Raw genomic sequence first — 26,954 nt, forward strand, 5'->3', positions numbered from 1 at the left:
ATTTATATATATGCCAATGCTATTATATTTACAGTGACCATGCATTCACTTAATGGGTTATCAAATATTCTATTTACTTGACAAAGCATATATTTAAAAAGGAAATATGGATATTTTTGTACTTAATCAAATAGCAAGAATCTTATTAGTTACGCTTCTGTCACTGGAATACTGATATTGCAAATCCGCCTGAATATACCTTTTGTGGAAACGAACGAAACAAAAACACGATAATAGTTGATAGGTGACGATAAACAGGAAAATCCCACTGATTAAAAGATAAAGAATAGGTTTATTTACGATTATTATTTACTAGCATAATGCTAAAAAGTATCTGTCTGGCCTGTGATTTCATCATTGATTTTGTGACATAAAAACTAAAACATTAATTTGAATCATTATTAGTTGTTACCATTTCAATTCTAGAAGTTTCATTAAGACATCCATGATACAATTTAACATCCAGTCAGTTACAGGGATAAGTATTTTCTTAATTTCAAGGATACAATGGTAATGGATTAGATGCGCCTTTTTAACTAAGAAAAAAAATAATACATGAGAAGGAATAGTTTCTTGGAAATGAATGATTATTTTTTGCAGATGGGGATTATAAACGCCTATTTCACTGGGGAAAGCCTGAGCTAATTGCGAACAGCATTGTAGTTTCACCTTGCCATCTTGTTAAAACGAAATTGAAAAGTACAGCCAGCCGATATTATCAACAAATTCACGTAGATAAGAAATTTTCTATTCAAGATGTCTCTCCATCACCGATGATATCTTACTGTAGCTCGGACTTACTTAATGATCTGTTATCAGTTTCAAAAGACCACCTGTCAGAATTTGACTGTGATTCTCATTTCAGAACTGAGGGAAGAAGTTTAACATTGAGGATAAACGATTCGCTTTGGCTTTTCTATTTTCTCTGAACATTCGAGTTCTCCTATTTTAACCCGTTGGACACGAAATGACTTTGGAGCAAAAAAAAAAAAATTATTTGATTTTAGTTTATATTAATTCATAAACAGTTTGGAGACGTCTCGTCTACTCTTCATAGCGAATGAGGAGACGAGATTTGTCGAAACTGTGAATATGTGATAAAAACCTCTCAACTTGGTACTTTTATATATATATATATATATAGTATATATATATAATATTATATAGATTATATATATATACATTATGTACATACTATATATATATATATATATATATATATATATTACTATAATATATATATATATATATAAAATCTATATATATATATATATATATATATATATATATATATATATATTAGAAGCTTGTTACTGGCCTTTTCATCTCAGGCGGAAGCCTTTTCATGTACTAAAAGTGATAGTCTAATATAACAGACAATTTACATCTGTTACTTAATAAAAGAAATCTTCTACTTTAGATGCAGGAATGTCACGAAAAAAGTATAATTTCAAATTAACCTTAAATTGACCAAATAGCATTAAATATAATGCATAATTATGCACAGTGACCACAAAGACAGCAAGTAAGCTACTCTTCATATAAATGAAAGCAGAATTCTCATATTCCAGTGGTCACAAATGTAATTTAGACAAAGTAGCAAATGTTAAATACTTTACATTGCCTCTGATGCATAGGTATATTTGTCGCATTATTAGCTGTGGCAATAAATCATCCTAATATATAAGGGCAATCATTCTCGCTTCATTAACCTTTGAGATGCCTAAATATTCAAATTTATTTGGCTATTTATTTATAGAGTTATATGCCTTTCTTTTCGTTTTTTTCCTAACACCATTCTTCCATATTTATCGTTCGTTGCAAAATGTCAAAAATATGTAATCGATATCAGTCCACAATAAGTTAACGTCGGTGATCTCGTCTAATAGATGCGCTTACCAATACTTGACGGGAAGTTTATCAATTATATTTCACCTCGTCTATCATTTTCATGAGGTCAGCACTGAATTTTTTTATTTTCTCAACTTTCTCATTCCTCAGGTTTATAATTTCACATTCATCATAGTTTCGGTTTGTTTACGCGCTTTAGGAGTTTTGAAAGCGACGAAAACAACCATTGGTAAAATGTAAGTATATCCAAAATAGTGAGGCCCCGTCCACACGGCCTAGCTTTGCTCGACGAACTTTGTTCGATGTGACGTCAGAAGCGGAGAAACCGCGGCAAAGTTCTGACTTTTCTCGCTGTTTCTCCGCTTCTGACGTCACATCGGACAAAGTTCGTCGACCAAAGCTCGACCGTGTGGACGGGGCCTTTAAGGTCTTTATTATGATTAATCGTTTCAGAACTTGTCGCATTACCCGCTTGAATTGTTATTACTATTATTATTATTAACATTATTATTATTAGAGCCATAAAATACTGGAAATAGGACAACATTTTATCGAATATCTTTCAGTGAAGTTTCCCAATGGATGCCCACACCAGTCTCTCTCTCTCTCTCTCTCTGTCTCTCATCTTGTTTGTAAATCTGTGTATCTGTTATATAGTCTTATATTACAAAGAAATATAAAATTAAGTAAAATCGATCTTAGTCATAAATTTCACAACAGCTAAAACACACATTATGAAACGGATGACATTCAAATGAGAGAATTATGTACATTAAATACAATTATTACAAAAGAAATAAAACACGAGAATTCTACTAATCTCTTTCCTCGATTACCGTCACTTGATGGAAAAGTCCCTCAATTGTATTTCTCTTTCGTCTCTTTCGCTTTTTCCTCTTACGTAATTATTTACTGACATAAAAGGGCGAATTGATAATTGGATTATAATCATATTCGCTAGTTTTTTTAATACATTTTTTTTTTTTTTTTTTTTTGCAAAGAGGAGTTTCACATTTCCGCTCGTAAAATCCTCTGTTTTTTTTCTGTCATTTCCACAGCTTTCTGTCATTTTCACTTTTCTCAATTTCGACAGTCTTTCAAATGTGGCGTTATGCCCTCCTCCTCATTCATCTCCTTTTTCCCTTTTCCCTCCGTATTTTCTATCAGTCTTTTCTCTATTGCCTTGTCATCTTATTCTCCTTGGTTCTATTATCATCTTCATCAACTTTGAATAAACTGGAACGCGAGCCAGTCTGCCTTCCACCCAATGGTCAGAATTCAGGAAGGGACGGACTACCTAGGCCTACTCGCTGAACTCCGAAGAGGAATATGCCTCCATTGAGGTGTACAAGCAAGACATTCCTCCGTCAAAAAACCAGACGGCTAGTTCCCCTAAAACACTGTCTTCAGGTTAATTTTCTGTCAGATCTGTAGCTGTCTATTGCCATCAAGTATTGTAGCAGGATTCTCATTAGCCTTCCTTGCAATACTGTCGTCATTTTCCAAAGTTTTTGCGCAAGTCCTCGGCGGATTATACCTGGCGAAACCTGAACGCTCCACCTGGGGAGGCCACCCGACAGAAACTACGAATACGGTTAAACAGTCATTTATTGCTGCGGAGTCAAGATCGCGTCTTCTCCCACCTTTCTGTTTTTGGTTTGCGAGATGACAAAGGGACTGAAATGCAACCAGGATCCCCGGATACCAACACAATGAAAAGAAACCGCACGCTGGTTGGCATAAATATAGCTATATAATATATATATAATTATATCTCTCTCTATATATATATATTCATTTATATAATCTTTCTATGTAAACGTTAAATCTACTATCACTTGTTAGGACACAGTAGAAAACTAGCATATAATCACATTGTGCACAGTGGAAAATGAATACAAACAGGTCAGAGAGAAACCCAAAGCGCCCTCACTCGTGGCCTCAGGAGTAAAGGGAAGATTAATTCAACAGTTACTCATTACGTAGTAGTTTCCTAAATACATTTCCTGTTTTTCTCTCTTTTCTTTTGATCCACCGTCTTCCTCACAGGAACTCGTGATACGATCTTTCTTTTACCAAATGCGGAATGATTCCAAGACACCGCATCTTGGGGCAAACCACTTTTTTGATTTTTATTGCAGTCAAACACTTCCATCCGATTTTCCCTGGCGCGCTCTGTCGACTCAAACTTGCCACCAGGTGATCAACGATATAATCTATGTTCGCGAGTAAAATAGTCTAAAAGGCTGGCCAAGCCCTTGAACAGCTAAACATAGAATCAATGAATTCCTTAGAATCTTCTGGGTAACTTCTTAGGTAGTATTGAGTCCTGATGTGGTCACAGAAGTATGCATAGTCTGCTTCTTAACTTGTTACCCGTTTTTCCCTGCTGTCTGTCACGACCACTGCCAGACTCCTGCAAAAAAAGATAAGTAGATAAACATATAAATCAATAAAAGTGTGCATGCGTAATGCAGCAAAATAATACAAACACCATAAGGCAAAGCTGTTCATAAATGAGAGCTGGTTAATGTACAGGAAATTAACATAGCTGGTCTTCGAGACGGGTTGTGTTGTCTGTCTGAAGAGGTTACAGCATCGTCTGCCATTCTCTGTTGACATATTTCTATGACAAATATGCCGCAGGGTGGGTGGCTGAGTATGTGTGAATTAGCTTATTTCTGCAAATCATGTGATACTCGGACGGAATAAATGATGCCTTTCTTTATTTTTTTTTTGTTCTTTTGTAATTTTTTTTAATGGATTTCACAAACGAAAGGAGCTCCCTTCACCCGAGAGTATTATCATGTTGTGTAAAGTCACCCTCAGATTAGAAAATGCTTCGTGTTTTTCTGTAAACTTGATGCAAGTTCGTGTGACATGGAACAGTACTTAGAGTAGTGCAGAAGGGGCACTTAAAATAAAGGAAAAAACAAACACTTAATACTGTAAGAGAATAAAGGTGGTACTAGTGAATGGTGATGTGAAGCAGAGGGAATTAAACTTACTCGTGCCATCGTTTCCCTTTCAGTGAACGAAGCATTTGAAGTATTGTCGTTTTTCATTCGTTTTGCATATTCTCGTTATGCATACGCGATGAGATGCAGACCTGCTACTTGGTAATGTCGAAAGTCGATGGACATTTCTACATGTAAAAGGGTTTTATTTATTTGTTTGTTAACAGAAGAAAAATTAAGATCTTGGCACATTGTTGGTGAAGAGGAAGCAATTGCTTGCAAAGGAACGGAAGACTTATCTCCTTATAAAGAGCAAAGCCATAACAGTATCTCTCTTAGCCTACTTTTACATTTGTTTTCTTATAGCTTTCTTACATATAAGTAATATCCAAACTGAAAAACTGTTTCTGGGAATTTTCAGGAAAAAGGAATATAAAATATATTGATCATATACAATTCTTAAAATGACACACCACTGAGTAACTGGAAAAGAACAAGTTTCAAACGAATAAACAATCATTAAGTCTTAACTAGGTCGGAGGATGACCCTTGCGTTGTATGCTATCAAGCAAAGTTGAACCACAAAGGAACGAAGAGAAGATGAACTTATAAACGCAATGGAATTTATCACTGAAACACGAGAAGAAGAGAAATGTTACAGAAAGTACAGTCGATTTATGAGGTGCAATGACGCCACGATGTCCAGCACACACCTACATCATTACAATACTATACGATTAAAAGGAGCACCAGTAAATTTGTGTTTGTTACTTAAGAACAGCTGTTGCAGTTAAAAACAGAAAGCAGTCAATGAATCCTGCGTGGCCGTGAAAATAGTACAGGGATCACTTATTTGTTGAGTTTACTTTGTGGAAAGAAAAGGTCTAGTGACGTCAGTGTTTGCCTCGTTAACAGCATAAGCAAGATGAGATCATCAGCGAGAAAAGAAATTTCACAGAGATCAGAACCTTTGCAGAGCAGGAATTATAACGAGAACAAAGCAATGGCAGAAAAAGTGGTAATAGGAGACACGAAAGGGTTTACATCTTATAATGGGACCAAAGCAGTTTAATAGGTTAATTCATTGTATTCAATGCTTTGCTTGTGTGATTTATGTTGTATGCCCCTTGAGTATTTTTTGCGGCATGTTGAATGAAACTCGTGCTTAAAATTATGAAAAAACATTACTTGCTTTGCATTACAAGATTGTGTTGAAATCATCAGGTAAACATCGTAGTACTAAAGGATCCCCTTTGTCCTTCACATATCTACCTGGGATTCCTGCAACGAGATCGGCGTAGACGGCGCTGTCTCCTGTTTGGGCGACATTCTGGCTGGCCTCTGGTCGGTGGATGAATCCATGACTCTGTCAAGGCGTTTCTCCACCGAACGCCTCTTTCCACCTCCTTTCAACGCCCTAGCACCCTTCAACGCCGAACCAAGGCCGAGACGCCCGCGTCCACGCTCTTCTCCCTGTGGGAATGCAGATCTCGGTAGCAATGATTCGACGTGCGAGGAGATTTATTCTTATCCCTGACCATAGTACTAATCTGCCAGCATAGTACTAACAGCAACGATGCAAAAATTACCTATTTAAGCAAAACTTTCAAGACATTCGAAAACATGAGTACAAAAATAAGTAGACGAGTGAAAGTAGAATCAATACCCATGGACCGTTAAGAATCGTTAATGATGAAGCAAAGTGAATAAAAATTGTAAACGCAAGTCTTACTTACCTTTGGAGGCGAAGGTGCTGTTGCCTGAGATGCCGGCTTGGGATTGAGGGTGATCTTGCTGGTGACTGATGGAAGAGGAAGCAATTTTGTTATTATCATTCACAAATAAGCCATTTTACCTGGAAGGGACTGACTCACGTGCAAAGAAGCCAAAATCTTCAATAACATTTACCCTCTGAACGCTGCATCGAAGATTAACTCTCTGAGAAGCTAAACTTAACAATACGAGCTTTTTCATGTATTTATTATTATTATTATTATTAATTATTATTATTATTATTATTATTATTATTATTATTATTATTATTATTATTATTAGCACATATTTGTTCTGCTGTCAAAATTGGACAATAATGATGATGAACTGATGAGTAGGTGATAAAAAAATTACATGTTATTCCCTTGAGTCCAAGAATATCAGATAGAATAATTTTAAAAAGTATATACTTAATATTTCTAAACAAAATTGTTTACAGATAGTAAAAAAAATACTAGGAGATACACTGGTTGGTGTTAATGAACATGAATTAAATTTTTTTTAATCATATTTCATTAACTGTAAGCTTTTTTACCACCTTCTCAGAGCTCTTTCTCCCTTCTTTGAAGAAAAGAAATAGGAGAGGGGAGGGAGAGGAGATGTTGCTGCATCTGTTTAAATGAAAACCATATGCGTGAGTGAGAGCTGCTCTTACATCATAAATAATCTTGGCGTCTTAAAAACGTTACGGGCTGCTCTGTCTAAATATGCGACGAAGGAAGGCAAAGGATTGCGAGAGAAACTAAGAGAACGTAATGATAAAATCTCTAGAGTGTTTAGTCTAAAACCGCGTAATATTTTTGATAAAGAGTTGCAACAGATATGTTTACTTCTAATATAAATATACCAACTGACAGAAAAGTACAGACTCCAAAGACATCGAGTTATCTTCTTGGAAAAAGGAATAATAAACAACAACAGTATTCAAACGGCTTTAGAAGGAAAACAATGTTTCTGTCACCCAGATTGATTTATTTACCATGGATAAAAAAAAAATCTTATCTTAACGAACACAAATGACAGAACATGAAAAAGGGTTTATGCAAATGTCTACAGGGGAAAAAAATTGGGTTCCTGTCCCTCAGCTGATTTTTAATATGGATTATGCAAATGGAGGCTGCGCCTCGTTGGCAGGACCAAGTCACGGGCGCCTGTTTGAAGACCAACACGTACCTTCCACCTCGTTTCTCTCGACGGGCCTCTCAATGTACTCGTGGTCAATCCACGTCAGTCCCATATCCACTTGTTCCGCCAACCTCTTCCACTGCTCTCGGTTTCTGGCGCAGCCGTCGTAGAGCGGCTTCACCCAGGGGAAGGACTCCGACAGGGCCTGTGCAGTGGTTGGAAGGAAAATCATTGTTGTCATTGTCCTTAAGTGTGTTCTGGTGAATGCCACTATGAGATGATAGTGGTCTCCTCTTTATTTTCTCACTGAACATACCCATACTTCGATTTCTTCTCACTGAACGTGCCAATACTTCGTTTTCTTCTTACTGAACGTGCCAATACTTCGATTTCTTCTTACTGAACGTATTAATACTTCGTTTTCTTCTTACTGAACGTGCCAATACTTCGATTTCTTCTTACTGAACGTACCAATACTTCGATTTCTTCTTACTGAACGTACTCATACTTCGATTTCAATCAAAATACTTACTGTTCTTCATGATACCGAGCCTTTTTCAATTCGGAAACATTGAATTCAAAGGTTTTGCTCATACACACACACACACACACACACACGCAAACACGTGTATACACACATACACACACACAATTGTCATAACTGTGGTACTCTTTGGAAATCTTAGTAAATCGATGAATTCCAGGACGAGGAGCAACAAAAGCATATTTTTAACTCATTATTTTTACGTTTGGATACTAATTTGGTGGCATTTTCAAAATTTCAGCTGAAGTGAGTAAAAGTATATTTAATATTAGAGTCAGAAAACACTTACTCATTTCCGCAGATTTTTTGAAAATGGTACCAGATAAGTACCGAAACGTTAAAATATAGAGTTAAACATGCTTTTGTTGCTCCTAGTCTTATATATACGCACTTTCATGTGTGTGTATTGTTAGCAAAATGTTACAGGAAGTGGGGTGTTGATATTTCTATCAAATATTTTAGCCTGGCCGGCGTATTATCAATGAAACTACTGGGATACTTTTTTTTTCGACGGATAAGTTCTATCTATTTTAGAAGACGCCTTTAAGAAATGAACTAAACTTGTCTAACACATTCCCTACCCTATCATATCTTGTGTTAAAAGCAAGATCTGATTCTCTGTCTGGCTTTGAAAAGTGGTGTTTAATGGACGTCATCACGTGGCGCCTCTTGTGTTGGAGCGTCAGTAATAAATAACATCTCACAATCGCCGTTTACGTCAGAGCCTCCATTATCACAGGCTTTCTTAAAGTGTACATTAAGTTTTCTCTGATGTCAAAAACTTCATTATCGTTAACGCCTCTAATGAAGTATTTATGAAGATTTTATGCAATATCAACTTGGTCACCAATAAAAAACTCCAGTACAAAGTTAACAAATGCTGTAACTAACATTTTAGGCCTATTGTCTTCAGTTGTGGTTATAAGTCCAGGTGTATCTGTACATTTATAATAAGTTATAACAAAATTCAATCCATTAAAAAAAAAAATCTTCACAACCTACTCTTTGGGGATAGCCACGGTCCCTAAGAAGGTGGTAATTCAACTCAGTATTACTATTTTTAGGCACTTACGTCTGTCTACTCCTATGATGAGGATTGTGATTGTAAATATCAACTTTCTTTGGGGTTCTCTCTTCTTTACTGTTTTCTCTGTCAATACAATAATTCATACAAGATGGAGATTTTAGGTTGTACTTTAAGGATATTATTCAAATAAAGGATTTCAAGAAGGACTAGTTAGTCATTCACAGTATTTCATATCTTGCAGAATATTTACTGTATTTTTTTTTTATCTTTTATTAGAGAAAATATGCAAAATCTTACAATTTTGACAGAAATACATTCAGAATTTAATCCAAGTTGACTTAAATTTACTAGAATTTAACAAAAATCTTATCTTGTATTTTTTACAAATAATCTATGTATTTTAATGTAAATATTTTTCTGTAGTTAGCCATATAAGATTTTATCAGTATATATCTATTTTTTATTATCCTTGATTTTATAAACAACCTTATACCATCTTTTTCATCTTTTATTCCTGCTTTGTGGTCTAACTAGGTCCCAACAACATAGTCACAGATTAAAATTACAGCAGTGTTCCTGTCCTTTTTTTAATGTGCTTCAAAATCTATTTACTGTATTGGGTTGGGTCGCTTGTTTCTGTATCCACTACTTGTTTAATTAATCACTGAGGTAGACAAATTGAAAGCCGTAGCATTCAAGGATCAACAGATGTGTGGAATGCTTCAACACTCAGCGTCGGCAACTTTGTGTGCGTCATTAGTATTCAAGTAACAGTTATTATGACGCTGACTAAAGACAGCTTTTGTTGAGTGCATTTCTCTAGGAGGTTGTAAGAGATACCAGGACTATTGTAATCCTTCCATCCAGCACTTAATCTGCTTCAGCTTGCAAAGACTGCTGATAAGTTGGTTGGCTATTCCAAAGAGCGATACAACAGCAATTGTGACCAAATCTGCCTTGAATTCTTCTGATAATTTTTACCAAAATTATAGAAATGTGGATGAAAATATAATGATCAAACTCACTAAAACAAAAAATCGTGAAAATAAAATAGAAGAAAAGAACATAATGTAATCTTAAGGTCTTAAGACGGACAATAACTGAATGGAGAATAATTACAGAAGCATTGCCTGTTGGCCCATTGTTGTATAATTTGGCAGTCATCCCACAAACTCATGCCTCTCTCTCTCTCTCTCTCTCTCTCTCTCTCTCTCTCTCTCTCTTCTTCTTCTTCTTCTTCTTAACTGCATTATCGTTGCATAACCTGACATTAGTTAATAGCCAGGCAATAGAAGGTCTGACGTTTTTTTCAAATCGCTGTGGAAACGAAAAAGGCTCTTAGAGCCATAATGGGATTGTATGCAATATACCTTCAGCCTTATCCCATCCATGGTGATGGTGGGTACCCAGTACTACCGCCTATCGCAGAATCTGAATGAAGTCTCGACTAATGGAGTAACTCCGTATGCGAACGCACCTCTCCCGTCGAGGCTCGTAGATGATTATTATGCTGCGTACGGCAACGTACAAAACGTTAAGGCTAATTCAGATTTCTTTTTGACAAAATGGTTTTCATTTACGACTTTACATCGCGTTTTTTTTTTTTTAACTGACACGTCTTCGTTAGTATGCAAAATTGTTAACCCGATGAAATACGAGATTTTTCACTCTCGTGACATAAGTATTCCATCCACGTACACACACACACACACACACACACACACACACACACACACACAACACATATATATATATATATATATATATATATATATATTATATATATATATATATATATATATATAAGGTGGGCAGTCAATGTTAAGGACCTCAGGTTTATTAGCTAAGAAAAATACAAATTAATATATATTTCTATATATATATATATAATATATATAGATATATTATAATATATATCTAGTATATATGTGTGTGTGTGTGTGTGTGTCCATCCAACAATAATTTCTCAATGAAAGGGAAGATTTCAGAAAGCCCTTCCATTTCCCAGCAAATCACTAAACCAGAAGGAAGCCAGTGTCCCCAAAAGAAGAAAAACTAACAAGTGTCACTATTATGCTGATCTTTGTTGACTCCCAAAATGCTTTCTTCCTTTTAATTCGTTACTTTCAGTTGTCTTTTAGAAGCCAGTTGTTTCATGAATATTCTATTTCAAGGTAATAAAAAATGAAATACAGGGTTGTGGTAGATGCTCATTAGCGAGAATGAACTTCGCCCTTAGACCGAGGACTAACGAGAAAGACTGATGGGCATCGCAATTGTACTCACATTTATTATTAACATCAGACATCATTGCAACGAATGGAAGAACAGCTGCATCTTGAAGAATGCGTCAACTAACGTTTACACATAAATCTGGCTGACAGATAACTAAGTCGAAAAAAAGGCTGCGGTCTTTGTGGTAAAGAATTTACAGAAGTCACGCCACAACCGGTACTCTGAGAGAAGGTTCCATCGGCGTTTAGTATGAATCAAATGGTCAGAGATGAAAAGAATTATTGTAAAGTTCTGGAGGCGTGAAGTGAATGTAATTACCTGGAAAATCAATTATACAGCTTAAAAGCACAGTTCTTTGCCGGAACAACCAGTACCGTTGATCATAATTCTAAACAAAAAGACAGCCATCACTGGGAATTTATTATTAGATAAAGCAATTTCCTATGTGCATGGTTTACTGTCATGGTAAAAGCTTTTAATATTCAATAAGCAATTTCCTACTATGAAAAACTAACTTGCAAAATCACCCTGTTTGCAGTGTTGAGCTGAAGCACTGCCTACTTGATTAAGTGCAAAATCATCCTTACCTTATATAGGGGCAGACAGATGGCTTCAATGAACCCGACTTGCATCTTGGGCAGCTCATCTTTTTTCTCGCGGTCCATCATGGCCTGAAAATGAAAAATACGTTTTGGAATATGAAAGGTAAATTGCTCTCTCTCTCTCTCTCTCTCTCTCTCTCTCTCTCTCTCTCTCCAGGGGAGCGATTAGCGTGGTTTATTAGAGGCCAGATAGCCATACAAGTAACACTGTAGGGAGTCAATCGATCGGAGATTGTTAGTACCACCTTCCTCCTGATGCCGGAGCAGCATGACGAGAAATTCTAACGCGACTCCTTTTCCTGTCATGATTTTCTCACGTGAGTCACTGCGTTTGATTATTTTGCATGAATGATGTGTAACATGGTGATTTTCTTTACTTCTCATTCTCTCTGTTTATCCGTTTATCCCCCTCGTCTCTCCTCTGCCGTTGCTTGTCTCCCTCACTGACTGCGCTTCCTTTCGGTAATTGGGTTCTATCAACTTTTCTCTCGCTCTTCCCTTCCTCTCTCTTGGCCCTTTCTAACTCCCATTCTAATCTCATCAGCTTCCCCTTCCCTTTTCGGTCAAAGCAGCAACAACGGCGGCAGCAGCAGTTGACAACAGGAGCGACATAAAGCAGGGAACAATCTAACGAAGTGGTTCCTTCCGGATCCAGAACCAGCCACTTGTGGGGGTCCTTTTGTGGATCCCCGATGTATTGGTGATTAATAGTGTCTGCCCCGTGCGCTTCACGTCTCGCCTTCGCCTGTAGTTTTGCGCTGATTTGTTTCCATTTTTAGACTGGAGATTTATATGGAAAAGCATAAACTCCTCAAGCGCCTCAGCGGCGTGGTTGGTATAGTATTAGCGTCCCACCTCGGTGGTCGCGGGTTCGACTCTCGGCCATTTCATTGAGGAGTGAGAGATGTGTATCAATAGTGATAGAAGTTCACTCTCGACCTGGTTCGGAAGTTGGTCCCGTTGCTGAATAACCACTGGTTCTATGCAACGTAAAAGCACCAAAAAAAAACAAGCAAACATAAACGCCTCATTCACTGGAGTTGCAGAGATAGAATTGATCTTCAAGTATGTACTACATAGTACTTTAGCAACCAACCAAAGGCTCAACACTTGAAGCAATAAAATGTGACAATTATGAAGGAACAGAATATATATCGCATAGATTTTATTTCTGTAAATTTACTGAGTGTACACTGAAATATTACCAAAATGCACTATATTTTTGTTGTGAGATCAATAGGGATGGGATAATTCTTGAATACCAATCAATGTTTCAATTTTAAATATAATACTAAAAAAAGACCGGAAAAGGGCTATATATAATATAATATATATATATATATTATATCTATATATATATATATATATATATTATATATAGTATTATATATATATATATAGATATATATATATAATATAATATATATTATATATATATAATATATTATAATATATAATATGCGGTTTTTGGATTAGTCAAGAAAAGACAAATACACAAAAGAAGTAACAGTTTGAGCCTTTGTAAAAAGTAAAACACTATCTTCTGGACGAGGTTGGTTGTTAAAACACATTTATAATAAAGAAAAAAATTGGCAAATCTATTCAGTAATAAGTACACTGATTTTGTCTTCTAATTCCTTCTAAGCCATGGTAATCTGTATATACTGTATGTATATTCAATTTTGTAATATTTTGTAACATCCGACCTATTATGTAATGAATCTGATATTTTTTCTAATAAAAGAAAAAAAAAAGAAAAAACAATCCTTGTCAAACACGGACGTAAGACTTGATGCAGAAACACATCTTGGAAATATTAATAAGATAAAAGACGCCGCCAAAAACAAAAACAACTGTACATGTACACATGCAAAACAAATGGACATTACTTATATCTGCATATTTCATCGCTATTATATAAATGTATACACACACACGATATATATATACTATATATATATATATATATATATATATATATTACTATAATATATAGATATATATATATGATATATATATATATATATATATCATATATATCCCTATATATATATAGTACGTGAACGTTTATATATCTTCTTTATTACATCTTTTCTGTTAACATCTCAAAAAAAGCAGCTAAATGTATAACGAACTGACATTCACTCAAGGGAAAGTCGTCGGCTTTATTTAAGAAAATTCCGCTTTTCTTTTATTTCCTTTTATATTGTAATTAAATCAAAGGAAACTGAGCACAGCAAAAGATATGCTTTACTTTTTGCTGGTCTCATTTCATGATGATTTATGCCCAGACAGTACAAGAGGTAAAAAATACAACAGTAATTTCATATCACAAATGCCGACGTAGCCCTTGTTTGCAGCTGTGAGCTATGAGTTATAAGACCTTGGAGGTTGGGACTCCGGCTTGAGCTACGGTGACATGAGACGGAGAATGTAAACAATATTTTGCCTCCGGGATCGTCATCTTTCTATTTCATGGTAAACACAGCCCTGCTGATAAAACTACCGCATGGCTCCCTTTTACTGTGTTCGTGTTGTCCTTCTCTTAAAAAAATACAGATAAGAACGAACTTCTTAATCCGCTAATAGTCTGTCCGTGTTTCCTCGGCTCGTATCTTGAATGAAAACAAAGCTGTGGCCTTCTGCAGCAGCCATATCGGACGACCTTAACGGGCAACACTTTCTCGACGTGAATTAATAGACGTCTTGTTAATAGGTTTGTTGAAGCTCTCGCGTAAGCGAAAGATGGTTCATAACTTCTAGTACAAACCTAACATTGTTCACCCTCTGTATTCTCAGACGGTTGAAAGGTATAGCATTGCAGACGTGAAGCATGGTTTGAGGGTTTAATCTCTCTCTCTCTCTCTCTCTCTAACCCCTTTTCGCACTTGTACTGGATTTCTAGGTCGTTCATTGGTCGTTCGAAGGCCAACTGATAGCCGTTAGTTCTTTTTGCGAGTCTGAAATTCGATCAGATGCACAGCAGTTGCAGTCTTGAATGATTCACTGACGTCTAGGCTTTCGCCCCACAACAACAACTTCGCACCGAAAGTATCCCCTGTAATAAGGCATATAAATCTGCTCTTTCCTGTGTATAGTTTCGGACAACGAGCGTTGTAAGAACGAAACTCACTATATCTTTTGTTGGTGCGGGATGAAGTGGGTAACGCCGGTTGTATTATCTCATCTGATATGAACACATGCGGGTTGAGTCTAGAAGGCTGACAAATCGGTACGTGAGTGAGAGTGTATCAGTAGTACTATGTGCTCTGTCTTTCTGTGTGCGTCTATCTATGAGTGCAAGTCTACGTAGAGAAAGAGAAGAGAAGAGAAGAGAGAGAGAGAGAGAGAGAGAGAGAGAGAGAGGAGAGAGAGGAGAGAGACGAGAGAGAGAGAGGGAGAGAGAGAGAGAGAGAGAGAGAGAGAGAGAGAGAGAGAGAGAGAGAACAGATCTAATTTCGCAAAAATGTTTATAGCCAAGAGATTCATTGGTTGGTTTTTTACCCAGAAAAATGCGTAGTTTAACCCAGTAAATCTCACAATTCAATCAACGGATAACACGAGGCGGCTGAAGTGAATGAAGCTCAGCCCTTGGCAATGACTGACAGACACCACAAATGAGTGGTGAGTCTTGCAGGGGCAGTGTTTTGTCCTTAAAGGCTCACAGATGTATTTATACTTATACTACATTAAGCTCCATATGAGATCCAATATCAGCCACTCACTTGAGACTCCCAACGATATAAGTTCATAAGCATTGATTTTTCGGATGAGGCTGTTAGGCCTACGGTCATATTTTGTATTTATTGCCTGATAGCAACTGCTATGTTCATTGTGTCTTTGACGGGATGCTTAGTCTGCAATAACCTCTGGAGGTTAGGAAATTGATCTGACCAGAACCAAAAGCTCCAAAAAACTGTTTTTTTCCAGGTAGTAAGTGGGGGGAGGAGTGGGGGTTGGGGAAGGAGAAGTTAATCTTTGCTCAGTTTCGAGACAAGATCGAAATGAGTGATGGAGGGACGGGCTCCTTATTTCATCCCCAAAATTATGCAAATGACGGAGGTATCAGCTGACGTCTTGTAAGAAAGTTGAATGATAATACGGCCGCATAAAAGGTGATGTAACGCGGGTGTTATTTTCTCCGTTACTTGTCAGATTTTACGATGGATGCCCCTGTAATTACATTAGGTGGGTTCTTCTTCAAATCGGTCTTCTCATCTTTCCCGGTTTTTCGGCACCTCTCTCTCTCTCTCTCTCTCTCTCTCTCTCTCTCTCTCTCTCTCTCTCAGCTAGTCCCAAGAGATCGTGATACTCCAAGTCCTCAGTCTCTCTTATTAAAAACATTAACTTCTTTTAATGGACTCTCTCTCTCTCTCTCTCTCTCTCTCTCTCTCTCTCTCTCTCTCTCTCTGTCATCCTAGGGGCTCGGGGCGCTCAGTATCATCAGTCTCTTTAAAGATATTAACGTTAATTTTTCGGACCCTGTTATTTGCGCTCTCTCTCTTCTCTCTCTCTCTCTCTCTCTCTCTTAACACACCCACTAAGTTAATTTTGCTGTTTGAAAACTATTCATTAAGTGAACTTGATGCACAGTTAATTATTCATTTACTTAATTCCATAAGTTCTAGATTCTATTAATTATTCTTTGAAATTTTGTAAGCCACTTAAGTAACAAGAACCATTTCGTAGCCTGTGATTCATACCTGAAATTTTTTAATTTTTTAAAATCTTTTTTTAAACACTGACTTCCGATTCATCAATAATTATTTTCCTTTCACTCTGATTTGAGCCAAATTCATCTCAGCAGAAAACCTTGAAATGAAGATACATATTTCTTGAGCAAATGAATCCTTTTCAAAATTTCATGATTGAGTCAATTTCGAATTATGGCAGCAAACAAAATAATACGAGAAAACAACTATGTCGCCTAAGATGCTATATTTTAGTTTTCAACACAAATATCTTGCACATAATTTCTTGTCCTGTTTCAAGTTTCATATGAAGGCAACCAGTTCAGAAAAAAAAAATGATAACGCCCATCCATCTTCTACTTTTACCTACTAGTTATGTCATTTAGATCTCCACATTTCTCTTCAGTAATAACATATTTATAATTCTGCATTTGTAAGTTCTCACCATTTTTTTTTTTGTTATCACGTGTCCGAGAATTAATTCCATCTTCACGTCCAGCGCAACATTCTCCTCCCATATCACACTTCATTATTATGAATCTATTATTCTCTTATCCACTCCACTTCCTTTCCATTATTCATTCGCCCCATTATCGTTCCGCCAGGGACCTGGATATCATTTCATTCCATTAGCTCCCCAGCCTACTATCTATTGTTATTGGCTCACAGCCCGTACACCCCCCCCCCCCATTCCCAGCCCCCCTCCTACCACCCACCTCCCACCCTCTCAACACCGCCTCTCTTTGTATGGGTGTGTTGGACCTTAAGGATTCTACAGCGTGGTTTTAGATTTCTCTTTCACATGAATATCACCTCCCCCACCCCTCTATTTTCGTTATGTGGTTCTAATCTGTTATTCTGGTCGATTTTCGTTGTGGTTATAATCTGTTATTCCAGTCGGTTTTCGTTGTGTGGTTATAATCTGTTACTCCGGTGATTTTCCTTATGGTTTAATCTGGTATTGTGGTCGGGTTTCATTATGTGGTTATAATCTGTTATTTATGTGATAATCTGTTATTCTGGCAAGGAAGAAGAGGAAAATTCTTGAGACTTTGTAATTCCTCTGACAAACGCAACAGAAAATTGACTGCTTCTTTCATACTGACTTGAAGAATCTTTGTTTAAGAACGTACGTCAGAGATAATTGTTATTCTACGTCATTTAATTTCGTCTTCAGATTCCTAAGGAGGCGTTACGTTACACCCCAAATAAGTGAAGAACGCCAAGCCGAGCAAAAACCAGAGCTTCCTAAACCAACATTTTAGGTCAAAAAAAAAAAAAAAAAAAAAAAAAAAAAATGAGGCCCACGGAGTAGAGCATAAACACCAATTCCCATGTTGTCTCGTAACGTGTTTCACGTCGGGTTATAGGGAAAGGAAACCTTGTTTCACGTTTCACCGTCAAGTCTAATAGAGACATTTTCTTGTTTCACCGTTTCACGTCAAGTCTATAGAAGAGACTTTGGTTTCACGTTTTCACGTCAAGGGTCTATAGAAGAGACCTAATTGTTTCAACGTTCACGTCAAGGTCATAGAAGAGGACCTTGTGCACCGTTTTCACGTCAAGGTCTAAGAAGAGACCCTTGTTTCACGTCAGGTCAGGCGGGGTCTTATAAGAATAAGAGACCTTGTTTCACGTTTCACGTCAAGGTCTATAGAAGAGACCTTGTTTCACGTTTCGTTCGCATTCCCGTATTCTTGCAAGGGTTAAGCCAAACACTGCTACAGACAGTTCTCCTCTTTTAATCTACGCTCGTTTAGTTTATGTTTTTGGTACTGCCACTCGAATGTTTATAGATATTCGTCCGTTACCTATTTTCCATTGTTATCGTAAATAATTCTTTAACTATATATATATATATATATATATATATATATATATTATATATATATAGATATATATATATATATATAATAATATATTATATAATAATATATAATATATATACAGGGAACCAGAGCAGGAATCAACATGGCGAAGTATTACAATAATTTATTCCGATGCTTTTCGCATTCAGATAAATGCATCCTCAGGGTTTGTACAATAAATAATGACCAATGCAAATTATGCGAATTTGCAAGAAGTCTAAAAATCATTTATACACTAATTGAAATGAAAACCAAAGTTTCACACATACATAAAAGTATACTTAAGTTTGACAAAATCACACCAGGCATTAAAAGCACATATGCTGATAAATTCCAAGACCTACAATACAGAGAATGAGGGGATATTCCAAGGATAGTTCCAAGGAGAATCAGAGAAGGTCTTGAACAGAAAATGACCTTATTAATCGCCCTGACTTCATAAACCACGAAAGATGAAGCGCCTTCCTCACCTTCGTAGGAAACAAGATAAATAAATTCAACACCTGGACATCTTCCATCGCACGAAAAGAGAGAGAGAAAAAAAGAGCATCGGGTTCCTTCATCTCTAGGATCCCAGACCCCACAAGAGGAAGGAATTTCGATGAGGGGAAGTGATAGGTCACACATCACACATGGTTCGCCCCTCCTGAACCACCATCTGTTTTCACGCCTAGTCTCCTTCTCTCTGACAGTCTCCTCTCTGACTCTAATGAAACGACAATTATCAGTATAAGACCTCGTTAGTTTTAGGCTCAGGTCTAATGTTAGTACAATCTCAAGCATTTCCTGTCTCTCTCTCTCTTTTTCTCTCTCTGTAACATTACCCGTTAAAACCCAAACAGCTTCATGTTCTCTTCCAATGTCACGACAACTCAGACACCTGAACATTTCTGACAATATTTCAGGGAGGTGGCTGTGTCCTGCTTTCACCAAACCCTTCATTTCTCCGTAGGGTTAAGAATGCTTGTTTTATTCAGGAGGTGTCCCAGTAACGGCCTGGCCTTATCCTTAACACGGGTTCGTCCGTCTTAAGCTCGCATTGTTTACTAATGGCTCCGCCACGTGAGATACCTGATCCGTATGATCCACAGCTCTCTCTCGTTTAGGCCGAGGATTCTGTCGTCCGATTCTATGGAGGCATATGCCGCTACAGGCTTGCTTTTGTTGGCTCACCGGCATCATTGTAACCCTTCACCGCTTGCATTAGATCTCCAATGTCTGTTGCAAGCTTTTATAAAAAAAAAAATAAAATAAAATAAAATAAAATTTATTTCCAACGAGGCAAGACTGTGATACCACTATTCTTCTGAATTCTTATGTATTCGACCGTTAGACCGCCGTGAGTATTTGAACATGCACAACAGTGTCCTTACGGTGACACATGTCACAGTAACCTGAATTCTTATCTTCTCTTATCTGATGTTTCACCGACAGCATTTATTTATAAAGTCTCTTTGTGGACTGTCGGCGAGCGCATCTCGCTCACAGATTTTTTTTGCATCTTCGACGACAAAAAAAAAAAAAAAAAAAAAAAAAAAAAAGAAATTATTTCAAGGGCAGTTCGTAACGTCACATCTCTCAATCAGTCAGGCGATCTTATCCCATTTCACTGGTATTCTAAAATTCTTCTGTAATCATGTCAGTTGAGAACGCTAGGTAAGCAAATGTGATTACCTCTCTCTCTCTCTCTCTCTCTCTCTCTCTAGTTTCTTGAAATGGAGAGAGGTGGTTGCTAATCCTCCAAAATGGTTCTTAACGGAGCAGATAATTCGCGTGGTTGTTAGAAAAGGTATATCTGACAGCTTTGAACATTTCAGCAGAAATTCCTTGTTATCGTCATTATTGTTATGAACACTTTTAAAAAAATAAAATATATATTTTTTACTGCATTTCCACCACGAAATTGAAACAAATTCAAAGTGACAATAAAAATTTTTAAAGAAAAAACAGGGACGTCGCAATAACATAGCATCAACACACCTTAAAAGCATGACAGGAATGAAAGTGGATAATTTACGTGACTATGATCTGACATACTACAACCTCGTAATGCATACCGCCCCAGCTTTTAATTACAGCAATGCATCAATGGCGCGACATCCAAACTCCCTATAATTGAAATCACGGGCTAGGGCCGACCGGACATTCTATTATCAGAGCATGATTTAAGGAAAAAAAAAAGAAAAAAAAATCTCCGTGACTTACCAAAAAAAAAAAAAAAAAAAATTCTCCGTGTTACTTAAAAAAAAGTCTGTGTGTGATTAAAAATATTCTCCGCATGAATTACGAAAGTCTCTGCGTGATTAAAAAAAAAATTTCCGCGTGAATTACGAAAAAAAAGTTTCCGTGTGACTTACAAGAGGAAACAAAGGCTTCGCGTGACTTCAAAAAAAAAAAATCTTGGTGTGACTTAAAAAAAAGTCTCCGGGTGACTTACCAAAAAAAAAAAAAAAAAACTCCATGAGACTTACCATAGGTTGCTCGTTCAACTGCAGCCGCTCGAGGTCTCCTTGCTCGAAGAACTCGTCAGCTACGAGCTTGGCGGTTTTGTGTTGGATCTCCCACGGTTTGGCGATGGCGGAGACGTCGCACGCAGTCATCATCATGCCGCAGAGGACTGTTGGGGTCGTTTGGAAGTTAGTAATAGTCACAACCTATGATGAGATTTCGCACCTGATTTGCCGTGCTGTCTTTTTTCTTCACACTCTTCCAGGACATGAATTGTATCTGTCAAACATACTATTCAGGATAATAATAACCAATTCTAAGTTATCAACAGACCGAGTATATACCCTCTATTTTACTATAAGATGAAAGGAATTTAGTTGACATCACCGAGATCTTCTGGAGTATCTGACCCTAAATGCGTTTGAAATACCTGCACATGAATGAACATGTCCTTTTTTTATGTATTTACTCTGTTCTTCGAGTATGGCATGTTATCAACTGGAATCATTTTTTGTGCTAACACTCGTTTTAGACAGTATCTTTTTCAATCCTAAATCCTTTGTTTCTATAAAAATGAATACCACTATCGAAATATAAGAAAATTATCTATTGTAAGTACCAGACTAACTTGATTATATACTATAGAATGAATGCGAAACTGGTGAATTATAGTGGAAATGGTATAGGAATAGGCGTGTGGTTTCATTCAATTTCATTTGCTTTTAACCATGGAAGCCGTGCATGGTTCACGACCAAGGGGCAAAAGCTTGACACATGGTTTGGGCTATATATATATATATATATATATATATATATATATATATATATATATATATAAGCGAATACCACAGGAAAATAATAGTCAGAAATCCAAACGCTTTCGTCTTTACTCCTTGACGATGTCTGAGTAAAGACGAAAGCGCTTGGATTTCTGACTATTATTTTCCTGTGTTATTCGCTTATTTATGAAGTCACGTGTATCTACAGTGATTTTTTAAGCATATATATATATATATATATATATATATATATATATATATACATATATATATCTATATAAGAATAATTTATGCCTATCTGCAACCGCCACCGATTTGAACTATTATTATTATTGCTATATGCAGAAGATGAACCCTATTCACATGGAACAAGTCCACCACAGGGGCCCACTGACTTGATATTCAAGCTTCCAAAGAATATGGTTCATTAGGAAGAAGTGAGGCTAAAAGGGACAGATGAAACAATACCAATGAAACTCTTCCAAATCTTGAATCTTTTACTTACGCTGCTTTTTCTCGTCGCTCTGCCAGTCGAACTCGCCGTTGTCTGAGAGCTCGAGGAAGCTGTTCTTCTTCTTGAAGTACATGGCCATGTCGGTGCTCAGGATGGCGTTCTCCAGAAGCGTCATCACCTTGCGGTACGACTCTGCGTCTAGAGACTGCGACAGAATTCGACTTTTAGGAAAGGCAGCATTTATATTGGCCGATTTCATTATTATTAATATTATTATGAATGCATTTTACTTGCTGTCCCAAGTGACGCTGGAAAAACTTAATAACCATGATTTACATTTTTTTTTTTGTCTAGTAATCAATAGGGTGGAATAGGTATGTATAATACCGCAGCCAATGCCATTCATTCAAGAGGGCTTTCCCCTATAATGAGCATACCTCGGTCCGGGTTCCCTGTGTGCTGTTTTGTAATTTTTTTTTTTCTTTTTTTTTTCCCACAATAAATTGTTTTCTCTCTTTGTGTGACCTAACTTACTCACCTGGAAGATGTTATTGGAATCCTGGGAGAGGATCATCACGCACTGGTCGAAGTGGTGGTGTTCCATGGTGGATGTGGAGTACAGGATGGCCAGCGGACTGTCCGTCTTGGTCTGGAAGCTATTGTTGGTCCCTCGGTGATCCAGATCGTGGCACAGGCATGCCACTAATAGTCCTAACATCTGGAACACAAAATAAAGACAGAATGTGAGTTGGTTTAATGGTTTGATATAAGACACTATATACGAATACGAGATGACGAGTGAAAAAAAAAAAAGTTGCATTCGTAAGTTTCGACATCTACAAACCCATCAATATCTAATTTATGCTCAAAATGGGTATCCAAATGCATTCAGCATTTGCACACCCATGCATACACGCAAATACGCGCATGCAAACGGTTGTGTATGTTCGTCAGTGCTGTCTCTGTAGTATTTATATTTGTGACTTCTTATACTATTTATCGGTCCTTTGACAATGGCTTGGAAATCACGTCGAAACCGGTCAGGACCTACACACCATCCCTTATTTTACACCTGATTTATTGATCCCCTCTTCTACCCAGCAGCCATTAAATTATTCAGTTGCTAGAAGAGCAGCCATTTTTCCTCCTATCAGCTGACTTTAGGAGGGAAAACTCAGGCCAGACGTTGGCATGTCAGACGCCAGCCGTTAGTAGCGGGGGAATAAAGACTCATTTACGCAGTAGGGACGTATCCCAAGGTGAGTGTCTAGGTACTTCTTAGGCCTACTTATAAGATCCCTATTCCTGTGAACCTTTGCTGGCCGTATGTCTGTTCCCAGGATGACCTGCCAATGGGGGGAGAATGCTGCCCCAACACCCAAGATTCGCGCCCGACGACGCCCTCAGTTCAGCACAGTCCTTGACCTAGGACAGACGTCCAAGCCAGCCTCCCCATAGGCCTAAAAAGGCGCTACTGGCGCTCCCTGAACTCTGACAAAGCCAACGCCATATTCTCCAAAGGTCCACTACATAAGGCACCCAGGTACGTCTTGAGTTAGTCATATTGCCAGTTCTTTTCCTATGAGTCAAATAAACTCTCCCACATTTTCTAATTCGAATTCCTACTTCTCAAATGAACATCCCTTTGTTCTTTTTCTGCCTCGGTGCATGCTACCTTTTGTGATCGTCCCAGATAAACAAAGTCTTCAGTGAGCATTTCATTTAAGTACTTGAGTTCCTCCCCCAGTGTGTGTTAAATAAAAGTGACTGCCCTTGTAGCTGAAATATTGTGCAAGAAGTCTTTATTTTATGTTGTGTTTAAATCTGGGAATTCATTTTCCAGATTCGCTGAGTCCGTGCTCTGTCTCCTCGCTCGCAAGAGCTTTCTTACCGCTAGATAATATCCATTTTGGAGACTAGCATTGAATCAGATGTTGATTTTGGCCAGTTTTTCCATATTGTGAAAGATAGGAGCGATCCAGACATTATACAGTGCACTCCCCACGTGGCTATATGCCTTGCCTTTACCTCAGGCCATTCAACGTTGTGTTGTAAATAAATGTCATGTAAATTAATCAGCTGAGTATTCCTGGCAAACTTCCAGAACCAAATCAATCCCTTTTATAGTTACCTAAGATAAGTCAGAAGCGCTCCATTCCTCATATTTTCCCTCTTAAGTTTTTCCCTTACGTTTGGGACTACAAGGCTGCTCATACGTAAAAATATATACATATATATGTATGTCTACAAATATATATGTACATACATATGTGTAATTATATATTGGTATATACAATATATATATATATATATATATATATATATATATATATAATATATATATATATATACTTATATTTATCCATAATACATTTTAACATGATTTTGGTACGTTCTTAATCCTGGCATATTCTTTCTGAAACTCCGTTGTATAATATTAAAATCTTTGTCAATAAGGCGTTGGCTGGTTTTGTAGTGGTTTCATGGCGGACGGAATTCCGGAAAAATCAATGAAGAACTTAAAAAAAAAAAGGTATTTAAATCACTACATGCCAGCTGAACGAATAAGTCACACATTTCATGGTAACTAAACTGACCAGCAGTTTTAACAGGTTCTCTGTGAAGCATTGTATCCGGGTTTCCGGCGATCAGTCTCTCTGACCATTTAATTCAGGTAGTGCCTGGCCTCCCTCACCTGTAATCATGAGGATTACTGGACGGGAACAACGTCTGCGCATAAAAAGCTTTGTTTTGTCCTTGACGGCTTATAATGATAGGGGGAGCGATTTCTAGTGTTTTCATTGAACTAAACCACCTCTCATCTCTCTCTGTCTCCATTACGGAGTCATTTTCTTTTATGTGCATATTTGAGAAAGGTTCTGACACATATATATATATATATATATATATATATATATATATATATATATATATATATGTATATATATATATATATATATATATAGATATATATATATATATATATATATATGTTGTATGTATGTACATTTGCTTCAGATTTTTTTATAATACTAACTGAAAGGCGAGCTCTGATAAAGGGATAACTTTCCCTTTGATATTAAGTCATAAATTATGACTTTATATCATCATAACTTTATCTTTCTCTGATTTGCAAGTACAACAGCTATGAAATCACGTCTATTTCTCCCTCTAAGAATGTTAATCTCGACAGTGCAAGCACTCAAATCTAGATTTTATTTAATGTCATTGGCATCGGCACGGTATTATCACAGATGACTAATGGCATCAAACTTCATTCTTGCAACTTAAAAAAAAATTTTTTTCTGAAAGATTAAAGTTTCCCTGTGTGTTGTGTGTGTGTGTGTGTGTGTGTGTGAGAGAGAGAGATGTGGGTGTGTGAGAGAGAGAAGGAGAAAGAGAAGATAGAGAGAGAGAATTCGGCCGAGAGAGAGAATTCCCAGAACCTTTTAGTGTCAAAAACAGGAATCAGATAAATACGACAGAAACATGGTTAGGAGACTTACATACATTTCGCCCCTGAGAGAGAGAGAGAGAGAGAGAGAGAGAGAGAGAGAGAGAGAGAGAGACTTGAGAATCCCGGAAACTGCTCAGTGTGAAAAACAGGAATCAGATAAAAACGACAGAAACATCATGGCTAAGAGGCGCTTTTGATAAGCCCGGCGAGATTCGGTTCCTTGTCTATCAACAGACACGACGCAGGTGCGACAGAGTATACCTGCTTCGTTCACCCTTGGGGGAACGTCCCGTCGTCCCCTGCCACCATATATTTGTCGGTGAGACATACCTTCACAAAATTTAGCCCTCATACATATTGTGACTCTCTCTCTCTCTCTCTCTCTTTTAGCCATGTTCTTGAAGAGGTTATTTACTCTTGTAAATTTTATTTTTAAACTGCAATAATATAGTATGCTACCATATATTTGTCAGCGAGACATGCATAACAAATCTAGGCCTCTCTCTCTCTTACACTTAATCTTAAAACTGGTATTTAATCTTTTAAAATCTTATTTATAAATTGTAAGAATAAAATATGCTACCATAGTTGATACATTCCCTGTAATGATACATCTAGAACATATGACTTTCCTAAAACATTCATTGTAAACTTTCCCTTTAGACAAAAAAACATGACTCAATACTGACATAAATTTGGCCTCCGCCCCACCCTGCCTCTCCCTCTAATTCACAAAGCATATAATTGGATGATATACTGAGGCATTTCATAGCAAGCGACGAGAACGAGACAAAACGAGACGAGAAAACGCACATTAACATAACAATACAAGGGAGCACCATTATGCAAATATCACCTAATTAAAGTCTCCCCCTGACACCTCGCTACCTGACTCCAGATTATGACGCAGAAGATGCTTACTACCCACCCACCCGGCTCCTCGCGCGGTACACGCTCTGGTCTTCTTCTTCTTCTTCTTCGTTAAGTCTAAATAATTATCGCTCGGAGGCAAAATTCCTCCTTCTCTCTCGGCGATGAAACGCTTTTCAAAGGATCAGGTTGAAGTTGGTAATGAAGCCTCGGCCTTAGGGACGCTCACCTAATTAGTTTGGCTATGAGGGAATTTCTATGGGGCGTGGTTTT

The 26,954-nt window shown here is 37.2% G+C and overlaps 1 protein-coding gene across 2 annotated transcripts in view; it reads right to left on the bottom strand.

The window, feature by feature from the left end:
* Nucleotides 1-2,785: 2,785 nt before the first annotated feature.
* Nucleotides 2,786-26,954, bottom strand: part of LOC135214915 (cGMP-specific 3',5'-cyclic phosphodiesterase-like) — a 331,952-nt gene continuing 307,783 nt past the window's right edge. For both annotated transcript variants that reach the window (XM_064249388.1, XM_064249387.1), the window contains 8 exons: nt 22,893-23,072; nt 22,406-22,559; nt 21,145-21,290; nt 12,100-12,183; nt 7,755-7,911; nt 6,545-6,609; nt 6,081-6,281; nt 2,786-4,267 (listed from right to left, as the gene is read on the bottom strand). In XM_064249388.1, coding sequence (XP_064105458.1) covers nt 4,190-4,267; nt 6,081-6,281; nt 6,545-6,609; nt 7,755-7,911; nt 12,100-12,183; nt 21,145-21,290; nt 22,406-22,559; nt 22,893-23,072 — 1,065 coding nt within the window. In that variant the 3' untranslated portion in view covers nt 2,786-4,189. The remainder of the gene's footprint in view (nt 4,268-6,080; nt 6,282-6,544; nt 6,610-7,754; nt 7,912-12,099; nt 12,184-21,144; nt 21,291-22,405; nt 22,560-22,892; nt 23,073-26,954) is intronic.

This window comes from Macrobrachium nipponense, chromosome 46 (assembly GCF_015104395.2).
Source record: "Macrobrachium nipponense isolate FS-2020 chromosome 46, ASM1510439v2, whole genome shotgun sequence".
Taxonomy (NCBI): Eukaryota; Metazoa; Arthropoda; class Malacostraca; order Decapoda; family Palaemonidae; genus Macrobrachium; species Macrobrachium nipponense.